Source organism: Sander vitreus, chromosome 18 (assembly GCF_031162955.1).
Source record: "Sander vitreus isolate 19-12246 chromosome 18, sanVit1, whole genome shotgun sequence".
Taxonomy (NCBI): domain Eukaryota; kingdom Metazoa; phylum Chordata; class Actinopteri; order Perciformes; family Percidae; genus Sander; species Sander vitreus.
The window spans coordinates 14,797,943-14,824,524 of NC_135872.1; the positions used below are offsets into that span (position 1 = coordinate 14,797,943).

At 39.4% G+C, this 26,582-nt stretch overlaps 1 protein-coding gene across 10 annotated transcripts in view; it reads right to left on the reverse strand.

The window, feature by feature from the left end:
• LOC144533331 (steroid hormone receptor ERR2-like) overlaps positions 1–26,582 on the reverse strand; it is a 68,827-nt gene that overhangs the window by 12,086 nt on the left and 30,159 nt on the right. For 5 of the 10 annotated variants that reach the window (XM_078274623.1, XM_078274622.1, XM_078274624.1 and 2 more), the window contains exons 1-2: positions 12,660–13,062; positions 8,055–8,171 (exon numbers count right to left, since the gene is read on the reverse strand). In XM_078274623.1, the coding sequence (XP_078130749.1) occupies positions 8,055–8,171; positions 12,660–13,062 (520 nt within the window). Of the gene's footprint in view, positions 1–8,054; positions 8,172–12,659; positions 13,076–22,078; positions 22,105–22,729; positions 22,780–26,582 lie in introns of those variants that run through there. The other 5 variants (XM_078274627.1, XM_078274626.1, XM_078274618.1 and 2 more) reach the window with 4 other exon arrangements.

Consider the following 26,582-nt stretch of genomic DNA (forward strand, 5'->3'; position numbering starts at 1 on the left):
TGTTGAAGAATGGCAGGGTCATAAGACAGAACAAGCTGCTGTTTTTGGCTGAATGTATCAGTTTTCTGCAAGATCTCTGTTTTTCTTTCTCTCACTTTCCTGTCTGTCTGTCTTTTTTTTCTCTCCCTTTCAGCATCGGGTGTACATCACCCTCCCTGACAGCCCTTCCTGTCCCAGCGAGCGCCTGATCCGACCAGTGCGGGATTATCTCCTCCCCATGTGATAGGGCACAGTACTGAGAATCTGACCACAACAAGACAGCTGGATGAGGCCCCTTGTGGAGGGCTGGGGGTGGGCGGGTGGGGGTTTGTGTCATCGTCAGCACCACATTCCACACCTCAGGCCCAAAACCACACCAGCCAGCATGCTTCAAGACAAATCGGGTCCAGAGGAGAGCTTGTGTTTTGGTAGTGAGAGAGCCTGGGACATGGGGGCAACAGATCATCTTTAAAGCATCCAGATCCATTTTTTACGGTTGCTAGCCCTAACGTGTGGCAGCCAAAGTATGGATGCAGGGGTAGAAGTCTGTGTGCTGAATGTTATGAGCTTGGTAAGATCATACAGTACAGTATGCTCATAACTGAGACGGCCTAAGGCACAAAGATACTGGCTGACAGTCCATTCTTGTTCTGCGTGTGTGTACATGAGTGGGGAAAGACGATGATGCATGTTTGCATAGGAGCAATCTTTATGGCCACCTGACGCCAGCTTCCCTTTCACATTCAATATCTTTATTGACTTGTGCAGCGTTAAAGCACATTCCCAATAGAAGCGGCTTTGTTTTCCTTTATGTGACGGCCGCTGTGCGTGTGTTTGTGTCATGTGGATTAATTTCATTCTTTTAATGTGTTTAATAGGCTATTTATTCTTTATTTTGATTCCTATTCTTTTCAGATTTTATGTCTACATAAAAAAAACAATTATAAAATCATACAGCTAGGTTTATAGCGAGGATTTTAGGTATACTTAAATTCCACCAACACAAACACTAAAAAAAGTCACTAAATCGTAATGGTTAAATTTTAATTTAATAATAATAACTTTATTTTTTTTCTGTTAAATGTAATCACATTTTCTGTAAATCTCATTAAAAAAAGACCCAACATGGTCTAAGTGTGCCTTCTCTATGCTGCCAGGAACAACATTATGGTGTGGCAATAATGATTCCTTTATTTATTTATCTTCTGGTTGTTGAGTCTAAAGATACTATAATCACCATATGTGATACACACCATGTGTAACTTTTTGTTAAAATATAGCATGTAACTCCCTCACAAAGTACAGACAGCATAACTTCAGTATCCTCAATGGCTACAGGCCTGCACACTGTATTAATGCTAGTATATGTATGTATGTATGTATATGCTGATACAGAACAAATCAAACATGGATAGAAACGATAGAAATTAAGTGAAAACTAATGATGCTGCTCCTAAAATAAAAAAAAACTGAGAAAAAGTCCCAAACAAAAACTATCACAAAGTATATCTTTGTGACATTTGTTCATACTATGAAGTTCTATAGAGAACATATTTCATCACACAAATGTGTCTTTGGTTTATACAGAGTGTATCAAGCTTGTGTGTTCCTAAATGAAAATGTGTTTGTGTGTGTGTGTGTGTGCGTGTGTGTGTGTGTGTGTGTGTGTGTGTGTGTGTGTTATGTTTATGTTATCTCATGCACTATTTTCAGCCGCTCACCTGTCAGAGGCACTTCTTTCTAGAGAATGTGTCAGAATTGGCTGGCTGGCTAACACTGCCAAAGGGAGATTACGAGCTCCCTATTTTAGCTGGGAAAAATCAGAGGGATGCAGCGTGCGTCCCCTCCTACACAGTCGCTTACCCTTTACAGGGCATATGGACCTTGGCCTTCCAGAGCTACTTCTGAGGGTCGAGTCTGTGAGCCTGCGAAAAGCTAAAGACATAGGACAGCTTTTGTTTGATTGTAGAGAGAGAGAGGGAGGGTAGAGGAAAATGGGCACAGGACAAGGGGAGGAGGAGGGGGTGTATTAGGATAGCGTCCCACCTGCTCTAAACCCCAATGGGCTGACAAGACAAAACAGGAGTTGTTCTCCCATAACCGCGCACTGGCATCGCTCTCTTTATCATGTTTTACACTTTTTATAAATCTGAGCCGGCGTGTCTGCAAGGGGTATTACTGTGTATTAGTGAGCCGCGCTGACCACAAATGTGCCTGTAATTGAAAACATCTGCGTGGCTGGAGATGGCCGGGTCGATTCAGGATCTCCGATGTGTTGGTGTAGCAGGCGTTCGGTCTGTGGTGTTTGCACAAATTGCTGTGTGTTGGAGTGGGTAAAAGAAAAAGAACATAGAAGGAGAAGGGTGCCAAGAGGAAACATGGACCTCAAGGTCCGTTCCCATGTCACTTGTCAAGGGTGATATACATTTGGCATGTGCGTACATGAATGTGTGTGCTGTGAGTCGAGTGTGTGTATCGGAGGGTTGTAAAGAGGTCAGCACTTCGCTAAATCCCCTTCTTCAGAGGAACACGTGTTAGCCTCCGTGTCTGATCTATCACCTGCCAGACAGTGAGGACAGGCCAGTGCGGAGCCTCTGGGTGGGCGCTGACTCTCAGCTGCAGTCTTCCAGCTACTCTGACACCCTAAAAAGCAAACAAGGCCCCACACATGGCCTGTTAGATAGACAAGTTTGCCGTACAAGACAAATTCAAGTGGCAAGGGGTCAGAGGCCATTTTGTCTTTACAGTTTAACTGCCTTCAATATACAGACGTAGAGCAACAAAGGTGAAACTGAATCTGGTTTTGTATGCTGTGCAGATGTATCGGCTAAGACTTTAAAGGCACCCATACAGTATAGATTTTTGCTATATCTTTATTTTGATGATGTAATCTTAGTGTATAGCTTGGTTTCTGATCTAAGCCTATTGATTGGAAAAGGAACCTGACAGTCTGTGATATTGGATATGGCTTTACTAATCTTTTGTGTATGTGGCTGGAGGAAAATAAGGCTGTAACGTTATCCCGGTAGCCACGTTCGCTCAGGAAAGACTGCTGATCCCTATCTGTGGTCGGGCGAGGGCGAGACAGCGGTGTAGGTTGCCAAAATAGTCTGGCAGCTTGTATTTATCCACCACGTTACTGTACAGTGGTGTCAGAAAATCCCCACAAGCAAAGAATACACCACAGAAACGCCGAGCTAACACGGAAAGCATGGACTTCAGAAGAGCAAAGGCTCAAGTGTCTTTTAATGAAATCGTTAAAATGTTCATTCATAGCAGAAATTCTGTAAACCTACCAGGGTTGTACACTTCTATTTCAATAGGACATACTTTTTAAACATCCTAACTTGCTAATATGATGATGTGATTTCTTAGATTACGAAGAATTTGTTGCAGCACTAAAACAAAAAGTTTAAAAAGAAACCTTCCATCTTCACAAGAAAATACCAGGAGTGACTCAACACACAAAGTAAAAAAAGAAAAATCAAATTAATTCCAGAAAATTCTTTCATAATTTAACATTATACAGTAATGCTAAAGGGTTATTAGCCCTGCTATAAGCTGCAGGCAGTGACTCCTGGCAGTAGTGACTGACACCATACCTTCCGCGAGTTGTAATTACGTGAGAATTTTTCCATTGGACCTGTGACCTTTTATCAGCCTCAGCTGGACATTTAAGGGGTCACTGAGCTAGGCTGGTTTCCTCAAACAGACGCCTGCAGCTACCTTCCACGCAGCTCATCCAGGCGCTCTGCAGAGGCACAGCAGTAAAGCCGGATCTGGAAAGAAGCCTGGCATCTACAATATTTTTTCCAAAAGTCTCTTTGATTTTTTTCTCTCACACACAAGATGATTAATTCATTTCTTGTCACAAAAACGGCTTACTCACATCCAAACTCACATAATGTGCACCCACACAGAGAACATGCATCATACAATACATAATGGTTAACCCCTCATCACTTTAATTCACTGGCTCATTTTGCTTCCCCTACTGCTTACGAAACAGGTGATTTGTTTTGACCGACAGTGGACTCCAAACACACCTGAAGCCACCAAACTGGGCTTGAGAACTGAAGTCGGCTGATTAGCGGCAGGTGTTACAGGGAGGAGGGGTTTCCCCTGCCCACCAACGGTGCTGGTGTATAACTGTGGCAGCTGGCACTTTATAATTCGGGATGGCATGCTTAGAGCGGAGCTTAGGAGGGTCCTGGTGGAAATATTAGACACTTTTAGAACGACTGATCACATAAGTTCTTTCAACATCTTCTGCAGTGCAAAGCAGTTCTTATGATACTGCCGCACTGTAACTAGTTAAAACATAACTTTGGGATGTTGTGAGCATGGAAAGATTGTAATGTGAGCATTGGTAATAACAATTCATGAGGTAATAACTCTAACATGATAACATTTTGGTCAATAGTATGCCAATATATAGTAAATAATACTTAATAATACTTATAATTTATATAGTATAATAGTATGGTATGCCAATAGCTGCAAAATAAGACAGGACAGGACAATTTTAAGAGGTTTACAATGCAACATGTGGCGGTCATGTAATGCAGATCTCTTAAGACTAGTTTGTTTCTTACATGCATACTGCATTCATATTTGTGATTATTCCTTTTCCATGACCAGCCCTGTGCCACTTGTTACATGGTGATCTCATTACATGAAGTAGGGCAAGCCGCTGTCCCCCACTGATTCCATGATCAAAGCCTCCCCTCATGTCTGTAAGAGGCTGTGTGGCACTATGCTACGATTAAATGTTTTAATTGAATGCCATCACTTTCAGAGAATAACCTACTGTGCCACATGTCGCGGTGGCTGTGATGCCGCGTCTCAGGAGCAGCAGGCAGTGGAGGCTACAGATTCCCCCTCTCACACACACACACACACACACACACACACACACACACACACACACACACACACACACACACACACACACACACACACACACACTGTCCATATCAACGGCTTAGCTCGGCCCGCCACAGACAATACCCCACCGTTTTCCTCTAAGCATGCGCTAATAGTTTCAGCTTTATTTCTGAAGCAACTTTGTTTCTTCTGGCCGAGAGTCAATGCCTCAGCGTGAGATATTTGGGCCGGGATGAAGACATCAAGAGTGGGCGCATGTATAAATAGTGTGTTAATGGCAATACAATGAATGATCCTTCATTCTGAGATGAACAAACACAGCATACATAGTGAAGTTGTATGAGTGGCAGTGAACCAAGAGCCTGACATACAATCTTGTGTTACCAGAACAGATTGCAGTTAACTGCTCCTAGCTTCTATTATGAGTTGTGTTTGGTGCTGGCAGAACACAACAAAACGGTATGACCATGGTTTATTTTAGGAAATGATGACTGTTGAGTCTATGAACAGATTTTTTGAACGCTTCTTTTAACATTAGGATATATATTATACAATCAGTGTAGAACTCTGAACTTAACATGGTGTAATCTGTCTTAAAACTGGGATATAATGTTGTACTTAGTGGAGTTTCATGCTGGTCCTAACACTGTGAAGGGATGTTAATAATATCAGAGCTCAAATAATGTTCTGTTGAATAAGTATTAAAAAACACAGACACTACTCTGAAGCTATCATTTGTCAACTAAACTCTAAGTGATGGTTTGGTGGATGGAGACCAGTCCCGTATAAAGTATTTGAAAGCAATACTTGAGTAAAAGTACAAGTATCTTACCAGAAAATGACTTGGTAGAAGTTAAAGTCACCTTTTAGAATATTACTTGAGTAAAAGTCTTAAAGTATCTGATATTTACTGTACTTGAGTATCAAAAGTAATTTTCTGAAATAAAATGTACTTAACTATTAGAAGTAAAAGTAAAAGTACAGAAAAACTTTGATAATGAACTTTATTGTGGCTTCCTTATAGTAAAGCATAACATTTAGGGTTTCCACACTTTCTTAAACATCAAACTCAAAGTCTGACATCAACAAAGACAAAAACTGAATTTTAAGTTTTTGTTCACTCCAATGTACGAAAACATTTCTTGTTAGTAACGAGTAACGAAGACGCTGAGGGGAAATGTAGTGGAGTAAAAGTGAAGGTTTCCAATAATACAAATAACGAAGTAAAGTACAGATACGTGAAAATTCTACTTAAGTACAGTAACTGTAAAGTATTTGTACTTTGTTAGATTACAACACTGATGGAGACAATCATGCCCGTCTCCCCGTCCCACAATGTACCCATAGATGTAAGATCACTGAGTTACTTTAATACTGAAGAAAACTTGAAAAACATGATAATTCTCCCACACGTTTTTCATACGGAGTGCCTTTTTTCTATAATTTTTCTATACATTTATTTTTAAAGTTGATTGTGCACTAAGGGTTTTCATGTTCCATGAGTTATGTGTTACAGCCCCTGCTGCTGCTCCTGACAAGCGGGCCAAATCAAACTATATTAACTAACCTTCCGTTATTTTTCACCTCACACAGTATCTCTGCCTCCGTATCTCCCTCGGCACCTCACAGTTTGGAAACCCCTGCTCTAAAGTAACTAAAACCCGAGGGAGTAAAAGTGTGCCAATGAAATACACGGCATGAAATTCAACAAATAAATTATACATAATTCTCCCTTGCTTTCACACGGCATATATATATATATATATATATATATATATATATATATATATATATATATATATATATTTTTTTTTAAGGTGCATCTTGCATAAAAATCTGTCCAAAAAGGTGTACAGTGAAGTCCCAATTCAGCATTAGGTATTATAATACTCTCTACAAAAGCATAACTAAGAGGTAGACTCTATGCATTAGGGTGGAATAGCTCTTCTAGCTAAACAAACAAATGCAAAAAAACAAACACATAACAACCTTCTTTCCTTTGGAAAAAAAGAAAAAGAAAAATCTATCGGCTAGATTTTCCCTCTGTACTCCCAAAGGTCTCTCACTGGAGGAGAAACAACACATGCAGGAAGTGAGGTGGGATGTTCGGAAAGCATTTAGCGGATCAATATGCCAGGCAAGAGAGGGGAAGGGAGACAGACAGACAGAGAGGGAGAGAGAGGCTGAGGGAGAGAGACACCCAGAGCCCAGGGGAAAGGGAAGTCTTAGGAGAACAACCTGTGCTTTTCAAGAGTACTGTTACACTTCTCAGTCAGTCTTGGTAGGAACATCCAACTCAGCAGTTTTTTTCCTACCCGTCTGAGTTAAAAGCAGAGAGGCTCAACAGTGTGTGGAGGTAAGCAATACTTGTGGGTGATGTCACTGGTGTCTCCCGGAGGACAAAGCTTGCTTTAATATCTCACAATATCACTGACCCTTCTTCTAGCCCCCAGTAAGACTGTTAGACTGTGTTACAGTCACGATCAACTGTCTATGTTCAACATTTTGATATTTACTCCTAAAGCTCAGCAATCCACTTTATAACCCTAAACAATAAGCTTTTCATATTCATATTTCATTGATCAACTCTTCATGAGCTAAAAACACTTGTTTTAAGTTTGGTCACAAAATCTCAATGGCATCTAATAGGTTTATTAAAATATATATATTATAATTTGGCTGATCATAAGGCTTTTGGTCCCATACAGGACAGCTTAATTCTACTTTAACTATAATACAAAACAGAAATCAGAAGAATGGGAGTAAGATTTCCGTTTAAAAACAATATTTATTTTGCCTTTTCAATTCTATTTTTATCATAATTTTCTTAAATAGTTGAGACCAATAAGTCCTGTTTAAAATCTCACCAGGGCTGCAGCTAACAATTATTTTAATTATTGATTAATTTAAAGTCACAAATTAGTGAAAGAATGCTTCCCATTTATTCAGGGTGCAGGCAATTGTTCTTGTTTGAATGATATAACAGAGAACAGCAACAATACTTCACATTTGAGAAGATGGAACAAGATAATTTTGGTCAATGTTTGATATTAGGTTGTAGACTGCATTTCTGTTGATTGATACATCCATGATCTGTTTCAGCCCTATATCTCTTAAATTATATCTGAAGTAGAATTAAGTAAGAAGAAGAACACAAAAAATGACCAGGTAAGAAAATCAGTACTCACCTTCTTTTAACATGCCAACTTTAAGACATTTCATGAAGCGGCACGCCTGGCACGACTTGCGTCTCCTTTTGGTGATCTCACATTCATTGGTGGCTGGACAGCTGTACTCAATATTCCCTGTAGAAGATTAGAAAAACATGATGTCATTAATCAGCAATCAGGAATTTGTTTTAGAATATTTTCATAGACAAGGAGACCAAATCAGAAAGAGTAAAGAACAGGCACAGAATGACAGTTAAAGACAACGCATGCGTGTGTGTACACACACACACACACACACACACACACACACACACACACACACACACACACACACACACACACACCTGTACCAAGGTGACCTGACTCCTGAAGGAGAGGAGGGTTTAGTGGCATTTTGATGGGACATGTAAAAAGCACCTCCCCGCCCCGGAGTCCCACCCCCATTTTGATTCACAGATAAATTGGCTTCATTAATGCAGAGCGTCCTCTCTGCAACGCTCACCACGACCCCTTCCAGTCCATCCTTCTTCACCTAAAGGATGATGGGGAAGCTGTCCTCCCTCAACAACACATGGGTTAAGAGATGGGCGCGTAGCTGAGCGCTCTGCATAATGCTCTCCAGTAAAAACCAAGAGCTGCTGTTAGACTCGCCAATCTAAGGCTTCCATATCATGCAGCAAAACTCAATGTATTATTCAAGTCCGTCTTGATATTTGTTGGCTCACTATGGAAATAATTTGTATGCAATTTAATCAATTGGGTCCAAAAAAAGCCAGAAATGCAGACATATTAAATCGGCTGTGTAACCGCTACCTGTTTTTATCACTAGGTTTTAGTTAACAATTATTTTTAAGGCTCATTACATGTCACTTCAAAAGTTGACGTGACCCCAACAATCCAATGACAAATCCTCTATCCCAAGTATCCGAATCCCTTGATTGAGTGTTTAAACAATGTCCCCTAAGTCCAGAGATGTATTAATGGTACCTAAAAACAGCAAACCAGGTGTTATCTGTTGCAGTCCTGCCAAAGCTGCCCCCCAAAACACACACACACACACAATCCCCTGTTGGTCGAGGGGAAGGTGCCAACATTTGTCAGGATCCCTGGCATCGATGGTGCCAGCAGGGTCATATGCACAGTGATGGGGCCTGGGGCACCATGCCAGGATGTTGGCAGAGGCTGCTGCTGGTTTCAGGGTGGGTAAAGTCTTTTAAACTGACAGGCGTTATAGGGAAAATACAGTACAGTGCTCATGTGTGTACCAATTCTATACTACAAACGTATTGTATACAGCATGTACTTCATACTAATTGTCATATTATACTGTTTGTGCAGTTAAAATACAACAATTCAATGACTTTGTCTCAAATTAATACTACAACTTATTCTAAACAGGTTTTAAACATGTACTGTGTTCACACAGGAAACGTGAAAAATGTAAATGAACTAGCCTATACACAAAAGTATGCATACTAAAAGAAAACTTGATTTTTTTTTAGGGTACTGTTGATGTACACTAACTGATGCACACAAGAGAGATGTTGGAAAACAAAAAATGTGTATTAATTGTTTTTTTAAACGTTCTGTTTGTAAAGTTTGACTGGCAACGGCATTTCATAGTCACAGTTTGACTGATTGCACAGGTATTGCTCTCGGTCAAAGACGGTAATAAGTAATAAGTTATGTAAAGCACTTTGAATTACCTTGTTCTTGAAATGTGCTATATAAATAAAGCTGCCTAATATTGCCTAAAGTATTCTTTGTGACAAGAAATAAATGTACTGCAAAAACAGACAATCACTATATAGTACATGCTGTCTATGATTAGTATGTAGAATGGAATTTGGGCACAACTAATGTATTATTTTGTACTAGTAGAAAATAATGCAATACGTGTACTGACGAACATCAATCTTTGAAATGCCATTGTCAATTAACTTCCCAAGGAGAAACAAATGTTTTTCTAAAGATTAAATGCTACATTTTTAATATCTAGTAGTGTTCATCAACATTAAGGCTCTGATTAAGACTCTGTCCTAAATCACTCCCTATTTACTATATGGTGCACTTCATCTAATGTCCACCATTTGTTCAAATTCCGTACAAAATGTATCCACTAGTGCCTTCAAAAGTAGTGTCCATGGTATGGACAATCCCACAAAGCAATGCATCACATTTTACTGTTGTTGTGAAACACTACTGTACACCTGTCAATAATGATGCAAAAATGATGATGATCCGAGCCCGAAATCTCAATTTACCTCTCACTAAAGAGAAACTACCTAAGTGTCTAATATACAGAGAATATAGTGAATGGGCCGACTTAGTTTATCATACTTCTTTTTTCACCTTGTTTATCTTCTTTCATAGTCATTTTATTCATGAACATTATTCTTACAAAAACATTATAATTTTTTTTATGCTGCACCAGAGTTGCCCTCTGGGGACAATAAGGTCACATTCAATATATCATTTTATAATTATTAAAGGAAACATTTTATACCTGAATGGATCCAAAATAACCTGTGTGTGTGTGTGTTTGTGTGTGTGTGTGTGTGTGTGTGTGTGTGTGTGTGTGTCATCATTGTGTGTGTATGTTAAGGGGGTTGCATTAGGGGTCCACAATAGTCTTACATTGCCTGCCTCTAAAAGCTCACTGTCGGCATACCCTCTTAGTTAATCAGGTCTTGTGTCCACCTTTATTTCTCAAAGGACATTTCAGCCACTCTAATATCCTTCCTTAACCTCTCTTATTTTCCCTCTAAATTTTGATATATGATTATGCCATGCTATTATCCACGCACTCATCTCCACTCAAGCTGGACCTCTCCTTGTCCTCCTCCTTTACCGAGGCCGGGACCCCCCTTCCTGATTACCATTCCATTAAAGTTACTTCTCCGTTCAGTGAATGACCACGTCCCTTGTCCCTTGTCCCTCTGCCTTTTATTTGGAGGACTCCTCAGCGTCTCTCTCCCCTTCCACTGTTATTGCCCCGATAACACGTGCCTCAGCTTCTAATTGGCCCCCCAATCTCCTCCCTGTTGGGTGTGGGCTGGAGGGGCCAGGGGGCAAAGAACAGATCCACACCTCCCTCCCTCCTTTCTTGACTTTCTCCCAATGAAATGCCTGGTTCTTAATTACAGTCACCCAACACTGATTGTTATTGACTGAAACTCCCGCGGCTCAGGACGAATGACGGACAGATTAGGTTCATTATGGGCCTGTCCTCAAGGAAGGAGAGTGAGAAGAAGAAGAAGAAGAGAGGGGGATCTCTGCAAGACAACACAAAGTCATGCATGGAAACTATTTACAGTCCTTCACTGTTTTGCTGGTCAGACTGAGACACATGCAGCCTGTAATTGACTAGAATAAGCTAGAAAGTAAAGCTTTTACAGTCTAACTGGTATATACATTTTTAGCAGCATTATGTTTACATTGCAACATGTTGAATGAATCCCTTCAACACACCGACTTCAGCCAGTAGGGTTAAATCCGCCAGAAGACAATGAGTGGCTTTAAGAAAATGTTGTCTGCTGTCTGTTTGTCAACCTTTCATAAACACATACATCTAGCAGCAACGTTTATTAGAAGACACATTTTTGTTGTCTCCACTTTTCTTAGTGATTGCTTGTTTTGTAAATCAATACAGACGGACACACATCATATTGTTATCCTTGACATTTATTTGTGTTTTAGCAAAAGTACAAACCAGTGAGTATCAGGAGTATCTGTGCAGCAGGCTGGATAATAACGTTAGACTTGGTCAACATTAATTGAAGTCACTATTTTATACTTGTGTTGTCTAATAGCAGAAACAGAACACGAAAGAACACTTGTAAAGTGTGTTGGGACAGTGAAACATTGAAAGGGATTACAAAGAGAAAGTAACCAGCTCTGCTTAATAAATCAGCCACATTCAACTTATGTTTGCAGTAATGCACTACTGTGTTTTTTTGTGCCAACTACCAATACAATTATATAGGTAAATGAAGAAGATGTTAAACTGTTTTGTATTGCTCCAGTAATTCAGAAGGTTTTGGATGGATCAAATTTATCTTCTCACTAACCTGCTGTCTAGTTCCATGTCTACAGACAACAAATCCTGCAAATAAAATTCAAAATTCTGCATCTCAGTTCACAGCATATCCTCTCTGTCCAAGTGATTATTCTGAAACAGCTTTCACACATGGCAATGTCGATGCCATGCGTACAATTCACATGCAAACGCATCTAAAAATCCCAGAGCAGATTTACAGTCTGGGCCTAATGCCTGCTGTAGACGCTCGTAATCACTGCCTTGTTTGAGTCCAGTAAGAGCAGACGGTTGGATACCAGCACTGAGAAACACATAACAATGGATTCCCCATCAGGTCAATATGTTTTCCTGGCAATCACAAATGTTGTGGTAAAGCTAATAAAAACTATTTAGAATCATCATGAAAATATAGACACGTGTGTTATAGTACACCTTGGTTAATGGGCAACACTTTCTGAGCAGAACATTCAACCACCTGGGAAATTACAGAACATATGATTTTCTCAGGTTTAACTGGGAGTATATAGACATTGGAGATGAGCTCAGGTGAGCCAGTGAAAGTTGTAAGAAGAAGTGGGAAATACCTTGTATCGTCCTTTTGAAAAAGGCTTTGCACGCCTCACAGGAGGCCACCCCGTAGTGGTACCCTGAAGCAATGTCACCACACACCAGGCACAGCCTCTTGGGAATGGCATTGAGCATGTACTCGCACTTGATCGGCGAGTCGTCCGCCACAACGCCGGAGCACTCCTCGTAGCGGCGTAGACAGGCGGCGGCGCCACCACCAAGCATGCCTGGGTTGAACATTGGCGGGGAGTCCATTGCGTGTGAGTGTCTGCTGCTGCCGTTAATGTAGCCGCTGGCGTCAGAGTTGCCACTGGGACTATGGTGACTGCCGGTGTCTACTAGTGAGGAAGATGGACTGGAAGGCTCGGTTTTGACGTAAGAACCACAGCTGGAGGATAGATGTCGGTCCTCAGAGGGCATTCTGGTTAGCAACCTGAATAAACATACACAAGACGAGAGCTGTGGTCAATTTTGGTAACTGAATTTACAGAAAATATAGTGCAAACTGGGGAGCAACAGAGCTAATTCAGTGAGAAGAAACATTGTTCTTGGCCAATAAAATTCTTCTTAATTCTTTAAGGACTCCGTTAGTCCAAACGTGGGAGAAAATTCCCTAATTTTTCTTAACTAGTCAGGATCATGCAATCTTTTAATTAAAGCAAAAACAAATACTGGAGGGATAGGGCTTTCAAACATCAGCAATATGAACATGGAGCCTGTTTACCTCACATGCAAATAAGCACTGATTTTCTAGAGAACTGAGACACAAAGAACTGTATGTGAAACTTACTTATACATTAGAAAACTACAGTATTACTGTACTATGATCACCACTAACAAGTGTTACAAGAAGCACTGAGCATTGCTTTCTTCCATCATCTCCTGATCATTCTGTGAGAAATTCATCAGCTGTGATGGAACACGACGGTCCGTCTGAGTTTGATAGATTATGTTACCGGCACAACCATTTATGTGTTGGAATGCCAAGCGATATAGCCTACTAGAGCAGCTTATTTCTCTCAGGCAAAATGGTAACTAACGACCATGTCAACAGATGCCCCATACATCTTGCAAACAATGCCCACAATTGGTCGGCTGCCAGAAGTAAATGAATGAATGCAACTTCAGAAGGCTGTTAATGGACAGAGAGAGGTGTTGCACTCAGCATATGGAGGATCATGGGTAATACATGACCCAATCAATAGTCCCGGTTAGTTTGCCAAAGGATGGTGCTGGGTTACGGTGGACTTAAGTGAGAGGTTGGAGAGGCTGAGGAAGAGGCACTGACTTGGGATTATGTTCCCTGATGGCAAACTTCATTATAAAGTTTGGGAAAAGGCAGAGTTAATGGAAAATGTAACTTCTGTACACACAACAGACTTACTAACAAAACGCAACTGTTGCCAGATAATTAACAAATATGATCAGATGTGATCAAAAACAAAAGGTTTCTGGAGGACTTATTGCATTGCAACAAATAAGATATAACTTTGACTAATCTTGAAACTGCATGTTTTGCTATAACAACTGGAGTTGTATTTTAGAAAGGAGAGGTTAAAAATGACAGACATTTTTGGTTGAGCTTCAAGTGGACACAGTTCTTTATTTGCCATGAGAAGTACTTTCTGAAAAATGTCTTTTAAATTCATGAGGGCTGGGCACTTGTATGTGCATGACACAATAAATAGCACTGAATACTAAGGCTATTGTTGGACAATAATTTCTCTTTAGGGCAGTGTAGCATCTGTATGTTGTTGTACTTGCAGTAGCTTAAATAACATCCTCTCAAACAAAGCATGAAACGAGGCTTGGATCTGTCTAACAACCGCTGGCTCTGTCTATCAGAGTTGGTGCTGATCTTACACAGCTTGAGCTCTACATGCTTGTGAGTTGTAAATATTGGACGAGAACAGTGGAAAGCCATGTTAAGAATGTCTGAAACTAACAAAAATCTAATGTTGACCAGATTCCTCTGAACATGTTGCCTTTTTTCTTTTTTCTGGGTTTTCAAATTTAAAGTTGTTGTGGTTAGGCATGTATTTTCCCTCAGTGTTTATAAAGCCATGAAGTCATCAGGCCCTGATAACATGAAACCTCTCTTTTAACTGCTAACGGGTAGCGGGTGGAGGGAGGAGGAGGAGATAGCCTCTACCCCTGGGCCCAGATCAGATCTATTGATCCTCTGCTTCCTTCCTGTTCCAGATGAGCCATGAAAAAATAAACCCTCCTCTTACGGGTCCCAGACATTCCTTATGCATTTTTAATCAGTCAGGACTGTTAACATAGTGTGAGATGGAGCGATACAACATTATGTTAGTCTTCATTCTGAAGCTATTGCGGTTTATAAAAGATTCACAGGGCACATGTTAAATCTGGTTAGCAATCAGCATGCATGCACCTATAGTCAATTGGAAGGTATATTTTCTCCCATCTGAGGGAATTGAAGAGAGCAGCATGGTAACAGTTAATACATCATCGCAGTCAGACAGGGGGATTCCCTATGGAATAGTACATTGTGGCATATGTAAAAAGTAGTTCATTCCCCACTTAGCACACAGTAACGCTGGGGAGATGTTTTTTGTTAGGTTTAATGGAAATTTCTAATGGGTCCTTTCAAATCTGTCGAAATGAAATAATGGCACGAGCCACCAATCCGTGCGGACAGAAATAGCTTCATAGTTTCATAATTTGGTTTCTTCCTCTTATTATAAAGACACAGAGTTTTCTAAGCTCAGCCTGACTCTCCTCCACCTGCCCCACTCCCTTGGCAACACACACTCACTCAAACACGCACAAATGCATTGCACCTACAGTAATATCTAATGGGGTGTGTTTGCTCTGCCACGCAGAAAAATGGTACAAACCAAGCAGACAAGCAAGACTCATCAGACAGACGTGAAGGTCACCTGCCTTCTCTGCTCTGCTGTTCTTAGAGGCCAAGACGCTCCCACAATGGACGCCAGACACATGTTTCAGTGTGTCTACCCCGCTGAAGAAAGACAGCATCTAGACATGACTTTATGGACAAAACTACAGTAGAGAGCTGTCCATAATGCTTAATATGACCGAGACACTGCCTAAAATGCTGAACACGCTCAGATTAGTGACCAATTCTTTTTTTAGTTTGGAGCAAAAGCGTGAAGGGTGTAACATTTTCCAGCAGAGCAGCTTAAAATCTCAAATGTTTATGTTTGCATATGTGTGTGTGTGTGTGTGTGTGTATTTTGGCATGCCTCCTCATGCTGGCAGTGTTTCAGATCCCCTGCTTCCCTACATATACATCCTGAATCCATCCACCTCTTCTCTAAACCATGAAATATGTTTTCCAGTCTTCCGAATTTTGGCACAGTAACTTTTTACCAGCAGTCAAAAATAAAAAATAAATTCTAAAATGCATAATCAAAGCAATTCTCCACAATGACCTCATGCTAACCTCCTCATATGTAAAGGGTTAAAAATCAAACTTTCCATATTTGACTATGTATTTTCCCACTTAGGGGAAATATTGTTGTTAAGCTTGGGGTTAAGCTAGTAGCAAAGAACACAGCGTAAATCATGGTGCAGAACACACAGCCTAACATGGAAGCGCAGAAGGACAGAGGCAAGGAGCCATGCATGAAATTAGTTCATTAATCTTTCTATGATAGGCTGTCCTTGTTTGGGGCAAACTCTATCAGCCTTAAACTGAGGGCCTCTTCCTGCCTGACACATAGATTACACTGTTAGTCCGCGGCCGGGGTGTCTGGGAAATAAATGGTCATGCGAGCGGGAAAATGGGGTAGCGTGTGTCGCCCAAGTGTTAAGTAGTAACAACAACATGCGTGCGACATAGCGTTGGCACAAATGAAGGTCATCAAAAAATGTGTGCGTTCTAAAATTTAAATGCATTTATGCGCTACTGAGAATAATTTAGTCGGTTTATGGAGAAAAGACATCAAATAAATTTTTTTAAGAACATTTTAAGGTTACAATAGAAACAGCATTTATTAAAATCTGCAAGCTGTGCATGTCTTCTCTTTATCTTAAACAGTCTGCTCAAACCTTACAGCTTCAGTTAACACCTAAATCACAGACTCTCAGCCATAAACTTAAATATTACATATACAATTCTAGTTACTACCTATCAAGTCTGAATTGTTGCATCAATATATACCTCCTTAAGTTCTCTTACAGGTCTGCTTGATGAGATGATGCATTTACTGTCTTCGCCGCTAAACTGTTTAATTAATCGGCATTTAAAAGACTTATTTACCGCTATTATGGACTGAGGTAATTGCCCTTTAAATAAAATGTTAATATCTTGCCTCTTTGTGGTAGGTTGTGCCTTCAGCATATGTTTTACATATTTATATAATGTGCATTTTATTAGGCTTTATGTATCTTATGTTCAAGTCTGTGTGCATTTAATGTTTTGTCTGGCTGTAAGACAGGGAAAATAAACTTTAGGGCTGCAACTGAAGATTATCTTCCAAATTGATTCATTTGCAATTGTAATATTCAATGTCATGATGCTGGAACCACTAAATGATTTGCCATTTTTACTTTAAAAAGTCCTTAAATGTTTTTCTAATTGTTTGAGCTATAATAACGTTAAAGCTAACATTTGAATTTCATGCTTTCATTGTGAAGGACTGAATTATCTGCTGTAATTATTCTAAACAAACTTCATGGTTGAAATCTCTGAGAATAAGTTAGTGGACTTTTTTTTACTACAGATTTGTGTCTGGAAAGTGGAGAAAGAATCTCCAGTGCTCTTTATAAATTTTGTTTTGAAAACCACTGTACAACAGTTTTGCATTCTTACAAATATCATACCTTTAAAAGTTACCACTCCTGACCAAACAAGTCCCAGTACTACTTTTGTACGGCATGGCAGATGTACTTTGCACACACACACACACACACACACACACACACACACACACACACACACACACACACACACACACACACACACACACACACACACACACACACACACACACACACACACACACACACAACTTCCAACATATGGCCTCTTCAATGTCACTGCCACGAGGAGAGATTGCATAGATTTCCCACATGGATGATGTCTCCTTACCTGGAGTATCAACCCCCCCATCTACATACACGTCCACCACCTCCAGGAAATTGCTCTCCCTGCAAAGTCAAACACACCCCTAACTGCCTTTTAAAAAGAGACAGAAGAAAGAGGTTATGGGGGAGAAAGAATAAACGAGCAGAGACTTAAGCCGTCATTGGGAATCAGAGGGGGACTCATGAGGGACAGTTCCAATATTGATTTCATAAATAAACAGAGATGGCCATCGATCCTAATGTTATTTTGCATTTCAATTACTGCCCAGAAACATAACCTTCAAACGTCTGCTTCTCCACAGTAATAACATCCACTGATAATCACAAGCGAGTCTTGTCCGGCGCAAATTGGCTTTGTTCGTCTCTCTCTCTCTCTCTCTCTCTCTCTCTCTCTCTCTCTCTCTCTCTCTCTCTCTCTCCCCAAATGTGTAAATGACACAACTTTGCATTTGCCTAATGGTATTAGGGCATGGGCTGAATTTCAAGTGAGACTCAAGCTGATACAGTAAGCGCTCTGGTCAATTGACACAATGCAAATTAACGTGGTGAAGAGGAATTAAGTTCACAATGTGAGACCTCGTGAAGCTACGATGAGGCCCATTAAATTAAACATGCTGGCTGACCCACACCATGATTAGACGCACTGCTTCTTGTTCTGTGTGTGTGTGTGTGTGTGTGTGTGTGTGTGTGTGTGTGTGTGTGTGTGTTACTGTTACTTGATCAATATAACAAACTCATTCTAAGAGGTCCTCTCTGCTGCTTGCATTCAGCCTGAGCACATGAAAGCCACATTAATGTTTTGATTGAAAAGCAGCTGCAAAAAAAGCTTCCATCTACATCCTGATGAATTCAGTCCTTGACAGGCTGCCTAAAGGATATACCTACATCACGAGGGGGTCATGACATGTAATGAAGTTATTTCTTCTCTCATGCCGTCACACAGAGCTGGGCTGTACCCTCATATGCAGCAGCCATCGGCATTAATAAACACGTCAGGCTGAACACTTTTGAATTGATTTTATCTGTGGTCATTTTTGCTAAAACTGCTTCCTGCATCCGTCAGTGGGTTTGTTTGGCTTCCCAGTCAATTTTACTGGTCCCATTAGCCAACAAACTTGAATATGGGGTTTAATAAAACAACAACAGTGACAGTGTTACTTAAAGTGCAGTGATAGCTTTTTCCATGCAGTGTAGAAGTGTGTGCTGGAAGCAGCCAAATGTGTCCACTCACTACAGTGATTAAGCAGAATGTAAGACACTGGCACTCACAAGTAACAAAACAACATTTATAGCAATGTTACCAAGACTTAAAATTCAATTTATTATTTCTGATCTACGCTTAAATGCTTTTGAAGAACACATAGAAGCAGCGATAAGACCCGAAATCTATCAGTAACTCATTCAATACAATTTCATAATATCTGATGTTTTTTGGGGGAAGTTTTATATCATGGCAGTTTCCAGTTAAAAATCTCCACTTTGGCCCAACATAATACTGTACACTATATGTCAATAATCAACTCCACAAAATGTGCTTATGCACAGGGCTGACATATTCTGCTGTAATTTAATTAAGCCAAACTTTTTCTGATACTACATTTAAAAATATTTATATATTATTAGTCAAAGATTAGTCAAAGTTGTATCTTATTTGTCAAAGAAAAAAAACAAATAAAATAAAAGTATATTAATATCAACTTTGTAATCTCTTCTTTATGAAATGGAATTATGCGGTGGTGCTACGAATTTTGACAATGCTTGGACTATTTTTTATCTATTTATTTTTTAAGATATTAATGACACTGACAAATTAAAACACTACATTATAAGCACAATATGACAATGTGCATACACTAGTGTAATAAATGCAGATGCAACGCATGATAAGATGATGTTTCTCTTAACAGACACAGTCAGGTGTTTCCATGATATGGCAGCGCTAAAATTAGATCCCAGGTCAGTGTGTGATTCTTTGGTCTCATCCTTATGTGCACGCACATATGTGTGTATGTGTCTATGATTGTGTCTGTGTGTGCGTTTGAATACTTTTGACTGCTTGTGTTTATGCATTCCTGTTGGTTTGCTTATGAAGGGCACCTACAGGAACAGCAGGTGGAATAAGAGAGAAATAGATCTGATTTATTAGAGCAAACTGAACATAAACAACATTTAAACTTTAAGTGTAAATGATGCCATTGTCAAAACTGCCACGGCTAATCACAGAGACATAATTAGGCTTGACCATTTTAAAATCAACAACTGCTTGTTAAACATTTATGTAATAGAACAATAATGTGTCTTGGTTTCGAAAGGTATAAAATTGTTGAAATTAGTGTCGACCATAAAAAAAACATTTATAAGCAGAAGGAACTTTTTCTCTCCCCAGAATTTTCAAATCATGTCATCTGACTGAAAAAGTGGAGAAGAATAACCGAAGAGACCGATTTGAACAGATTACACAGTTTAATGGACTCTGGTCCAGTCGGTATTGTGGCTCCACACAAATTTGCTTAAAATTTGGTTCAAGAAACATCAAAACGGTCCTCTATGTCTATGTGAATATTTTATAAAGATTAAATCATAAATCCCAACATTAATCAGCACATTATATTTACATGCATGTACAATAACATTTTTCAATTATTTTTTGTGCAGAGGAAACACTGTGGCAAAAAACATCTCTGAACTGTAAGAGTCAATAAGGATCTATACAGATATATGTGTGCATATACATTTAAATATTTCTATAATGTAACATGCCTGATAAGCTAATATTAGTTTGTTAGTAGAATAGCATATTTGCCTCCTCAGCAGAGACGTGGCGTGAGAGTCGGACACAGCAGTCGTGGGACCTCTCACCTCTGGCCAGTAGGTTGGTCGTCAGGCCAAAAGGCCATTAAGGGATTATTAATAGCATTCCCCGAAGCCAGACCTTACTAAGCATGGCTTTATGTGACACTACAGGCACATATTTACTGTGTGCGCATACATGAGCAACTACAATTACTTCTAGGTGGTAAACTGTATGACGTTAACAATACTTACAGGCAAAGTTACTTTTTAGAATCATTTATATCACATATTGTAGCTTCTGTTACCATACCTTTTTGCTAAAAAGAGTTTTTGCTACTACTTTATAGAATATAAACTGCATGTTTTCAACAGTTTATAGTAAGGACAGGCTATTTTTTTCAAAAACCTTATCATTGTTTGCTCTCCTTAAATAATATAATCAACATAGCAGTTGAACTAATTCCCTTAGAAAATGCAGCACACACACACACACACACACACACACACACACACACACACACACACACACACACACACACACACACACACACACACACACACACACACACACACACACACACACACACACACACACCAGTGTTAACATGTAATAAAACATATAACTTAAATAACAGTTTTAATTGAATGGATGTGTACTAAATACAGTTCTACAGATTCTGGAAAGTGATGATTGTGCGAAAAAAGAGCTCAGGGGTTGTGGAGTTTTTTCAACTGCACTGCAATCTGCACAGGAATTACAATATCAAATGTCAAAGGCTTAAAAGACAATACATGAAACCGATCTATTTAAACACATTAAAAAGACATGAAACCCTGATCTGTTACTTTTATGTGAGATATCAAAACAACTGACATATTCTCTAAACACTTGTGGTTAAACATTACACTCCCGGAACTATTTCTCTGTCCACTAAGAAATTAGTGTGATTAATTTGACTGTAGTAATTATATTACATCTACGTACTTTATTTAATGGACCTTACATTGTATGCTGCACATTTCACTGCACTGTTTAAACTGTTGTCAACTTTACACTTTTTTTTTTTATTACTTTTTTGTAACAACTATTTTGTGTGCCAGTACAAATCTAAAATACAAAATAAAAATGAATGTAAAAAATTAACAAGAAGTAAATTTTTCAATGTAGCATGAGAAGTGTATAAAAGCTACAACCACTTTTAAATAATTGTTACTAATCCCCTTTATAGTAGTAAGAGCATTTACATTTGGATGCAAATATGTTTTTATTTTGCTAAACAAATACAGACTGATGTTATTTCACTTGTATGAGTTTTAATTTAACATTACAGAAGATCTTGTGGACAGTTTGAAATATTCCCAATCATAGTTCTGTAGAAAATGCTAAGCAGGTTAAACCTTTCTAATCCCATCTACAGTTTAACATTAAGAGGATCCCAGTAAAAAGAAGAGCTTCTTTCTAGGAATGCAAGGAGTGTAGTCATGAAATTTAAAAGGACTGGTGATTCATTTGAGATGCCAGAGTTTGACTACTGTAGAACAAGCTGCTTTATTCCTGCACTACATGCACAATGACAATATGCATATACACTTTAATGTTATTCAAATATAATTCTATCATTCAAATTATTTCCATGATTTAAATATAAGCAGCAAAAGAAAAAAAAGTAAAGTGCAAAATCAAAAACAACAGCAAAGTGCTCAGAGCTGTAACCAAACACAGGCAGGCCCGTCGAATATACTCTTATCTGCCTCAAGAACACACTCTCACTCAGACTGGGCAACAGTAAAGTCACAGTCTTCTGTCCCTGGGACACCGGCTGCTGCCAGAGGATAGTTGTCTGGATATCGTTCGCATTAATCTGCCCCTGGCTCTTCCCTGTGGCGGAGGTTAAACCCTGGATTCTGATGCAGGGCTAGACAGCTGTAGGGCAACCTTCCGAGCTGGACTCCCCACGGGCTACTCTACCGCTACCGCAGCTTCACTGACACTACTGAGCTCTGCCGTGCCGTACATGGGGAGGTGAGTTAACACGAGGAACTCCCTGGCTTTTGAAATAGTTTACTTTAAGCATGAGATTTGTTTCACAAATATTTTATAATTTCTTTCTCTCCTTTTTGATAAAAGTACAGCAAAGAAGTAAATGAAATTCTGTCACCAAAAATGGAAGCAACAGTAGGGATGAAACAGAGAAGAGAAAAAAGCTGCACCTACTGGTTGTGGTAGCAGAGAGGATCAGGGATGCACAATTCGGAAACATCCATCAGTCCACGTTAAGCATTCCAGGTGTTGCAATAAAAAACAGATAAACAAACAGCTGGGGAAAAGCTGGAGGAGGAAATCAGTTCCTAAGTCTCCACATATCTTGATGAAATGTTGGTCAGGTGTTCCTAGGTGTCGTCTCACCTCCCTCCCCCTGTTCAACACACACACAAAATTAAAAACAAAAAAACCTTCTGCCCGACAAACTCCAGTCTGCACAGGTGCTGCACACTCAGGCTCAGGAGTATGTGTGGAGAGAGGAAGATTAGTGGTGATATAGAGAGGAGGAAAAACGTGAGGTAAAAATGATGAGAGGAAACAGGAAGTAAGTGTAGAGAAGAGAAGACAGAATAAAGATCAGGGTAGTGATGGATAGAGAAAGAGAGAATAAAAGGCAGACAGATGGATGATGAGCAGCAGTGGTGAGAGCGCACTCAGGCTGAGTAAGTCAGTGAGGGGATTGAGTCTCCATTGAAGTCATGGGGGCTCTTTAAGAGCAGGAAGGAGTGGTTTGGTGCATATGGAGCAGCTGCCATTGGTCGGTTTCAGGAAGGCTGTCCTGAGAGCAGCCAATGGGGATGAAAGAGTACTGAGGTGGGACGGGCTAATGAACGACCAGTAGGTGTCCAGTCATTCACAAGGGAGCGCTGCAAAACACAGACACAGGCAGACGACCCCCCCCAAGATAGATATAGTTAAATATAGATATACGGATGTGGATGTAGATGTAGATAGATACAGAGAGATGAGCAGTTTCTTTAGAGTCACAGTTGATGTTTACATTTGCAAAAGTAAACTGAAGTGGACAGCAGTAATTGACAGGCAACAGAAGTAGCAACACGTTCACTAAAGGCGATTTAAACAAGTCTGTTTACTGTGCTTTAAAAGGCTCAGTGCCAGCTTACAGAGCTAAACTGTTCCCTTTACTCTTTTATCCTCTCCACCGTAGATCTGGCTTTCCACAGCCTGCCCTTCTTTAAAGTAATGGCAGCTGCTTCCCACAGCATTTCACCAATCACACTGTGTAGAGAGGGGGATTTACCAAACCCGAAAGAGGCAGGATGTACTAAACCCAGAGTGATAATAACCTCGGCAGGAATGATAATAATGATGACAACGACAGACAAGTTTGAGTGGATCTTTACCACGTCTGTGTAAAGTGGCAGCCATCAGAGGAAACCCAAAGCCCTCCCTCCCCTCCGACCCACTTCATCAACCCACATTTTCCTGATCGATACAAAACCCATCACACGCTCTTATTGATCACAGCGTTGCTGTGTCGCCAGAAGCCTCGGGACAGACTCTGTTTCCCAACCATCTTTTAAATAAAAAGGAATTATAATTTTGAACGTCCTCTTTTCATGTCAGTCCATATCAAAGTCACAGGAGCAAAGGCCGATTGCTTTAATAAAGGGAGCTGTGCATTCTCAAATTAAATTTTTGATCAATATTTTGGCATTTAATGTACTTTCGTGCGGAGGAAAACCAGGATATTCCCGCTGATCTGATTAAGACATCCAGACATAATCAATAGAGGAGATATGTTTATGTTTTTAATGAGGCAGAGAGAGAAGACAGAAAAGGAAAGACACTAAGGTTTAGATGACATGTATGATTCATATCAAGGTTGATTGCTGGGGAATAAGTTTAATAAATAATAAATACATGTGGAAATGTTTTATTTTAAAATTTAGGTTATATCCAAATTTAGAGTGCATGTGAAAATATCTCGGCTATAGGAAATTATATAAAAGGTACTGTAAAGCTGCGGATTTGGTTAATTAAACACTGGAGAACCATTATCAAAAATGACATTCTCATCTTTTTCAGTCTATTAGTTAAATAAATTCACTGCATTTAATTCCGCAGCTCCACTGTTTGCCAGTTTTCTGAGGTGGGCCATATTGTTCGTCCAAGGCTCATCTGCTTCCCTCCCTTTCAGCCCAACGAGGAGACACCGGGCTTTGTGACATCTGACAGGAAATCTATTGAGCACACAGTCTGTAATCCCACTATCACGCTATCACCAAACGAAGAAACAGTAATCCAATCATTAGGTCTGTATTTAAGCAAAACAGATTTTCAGTTATATGACCAGGTTGTCTTTTTAAGCAGATCACAGTAAGTCTGGGCTCTGAACACTTACAGTTTATGTTTTCATAATAGGTTTGCACTCATTAACCGTTTTTCATTCTCAGTGATAAATTCACCATCTCCAGTGCCTCTGAATGCTGGGATATGGCCTTAATTTAACAGAGAAGAGATGGATACAAAAGGGAATTGGGTTCATTTTGGAGAGAACATTGGGCTTATACAGTATTTGAAAATGTGTGCACTTGTGAACAAAAATACATAAAACCTGAAGGAAACGTTTCTAAAGGCAGATCAGAAAAGCTAAGATTTAACCGTCTGTGTGCAATCAGCACCTTCTTTCTGAAAAGTGAAAGAGAAAACCAATCGTTGGCTGTCAATAAATAGTAATTACATATTGTGGTGAGTTGAGGGACACCCTGTCACATCGGTTGCATGTAATTAAATCTCTGATTCATGAGCAAACTAGTCTTTTATGACTGACCTTCTGACCTCTCCTGACAGACACACTGTACCATGTGGCTCAGCAGGAAGCTCACTGTGTGCTGTGGATAGAACTTATGTCAAATGCTGCATGTCAACTTTTAATAATAAACTGATTTAACTGAATTGTTTCTGCATCCATATATTAGTATAACAGTTTAACAAAATACAAGAATGAATTAAAAAGACAACAGGATGATAACAGAAAACTGTTAAAGTAGCTTCTAAAGAATTTCTGAGCTGTTTAGCTGTCGACTCAAATCGCTGCCACTTCTCTGGTTTTAATAAACTCATCACATGGCATTACGCTGACTTAAATTACTGATATTCAACAACAACAAAAATCAATGAAATGGGAAAAATACAAGCCAAAAGGTAATTTCCACTAAAATATAGAATTAAATGTTGTTTTCTATTTGAAAGGTAGCACGTTGATGAAATCGGTTTCATCTCAGAGAAAATTATGACTGAACAAACTGTGTTTCCATTCAAATAGAAATGTTCTGCTAAACTCAGTAGAGGAATGAGTGCAGAGAAAACAAACCGCTGACGATTCATATTTATCTTGTGAAAGCCCACAAACTGATGTATGACATAGAAATATTATTAGCTTGGGATAATTGGAAATAATCACATAGTGGAAACAGAACCATGGTTCAAATAAAACAAAAAAGAAGAGAAAGAAGATGATGTTTCTGTGTTGCACATTCCTGGAAGTCATTTCATTATAATGCAGCTAAAGCAACATTGTACTTAAATAAGAGGGATCATCAGAGGTCAAGCTGACAGACTATTAATGGCATTTTTCCTGTGCTATTCATCTGTTTTGATACATTTAGGTGCATTTTCTTTAATATTATTTTCTTTGGTTTACTTTGCACTGACGTGGTTCTGGTTTTAAGATAATATTGTTCATGTTACATGTTTTATGTCTGTTATTTAACATCTTGGGACCATGATGGAAATAAGTGCTCTCACTTTAACATTAAAATAAAAAATATATTTTAAAGACAAATTATATTTTCAACTACTTAAAACACATGTAAAGAATTTAAACCCTCAGCAAAAAAAGCAAGCATATTGTACACATGCAGTGATTAAACTTCAAATGGAAGTGTAAAAGCTTCAACTCCACCTCCAGAACCAAAAGAATCAACAAAAATGTGTCTTTATCCAACCACTAACACAGTGCTCTCAGATCCATCATTTGCACACTCCCCTCTAGATGCCA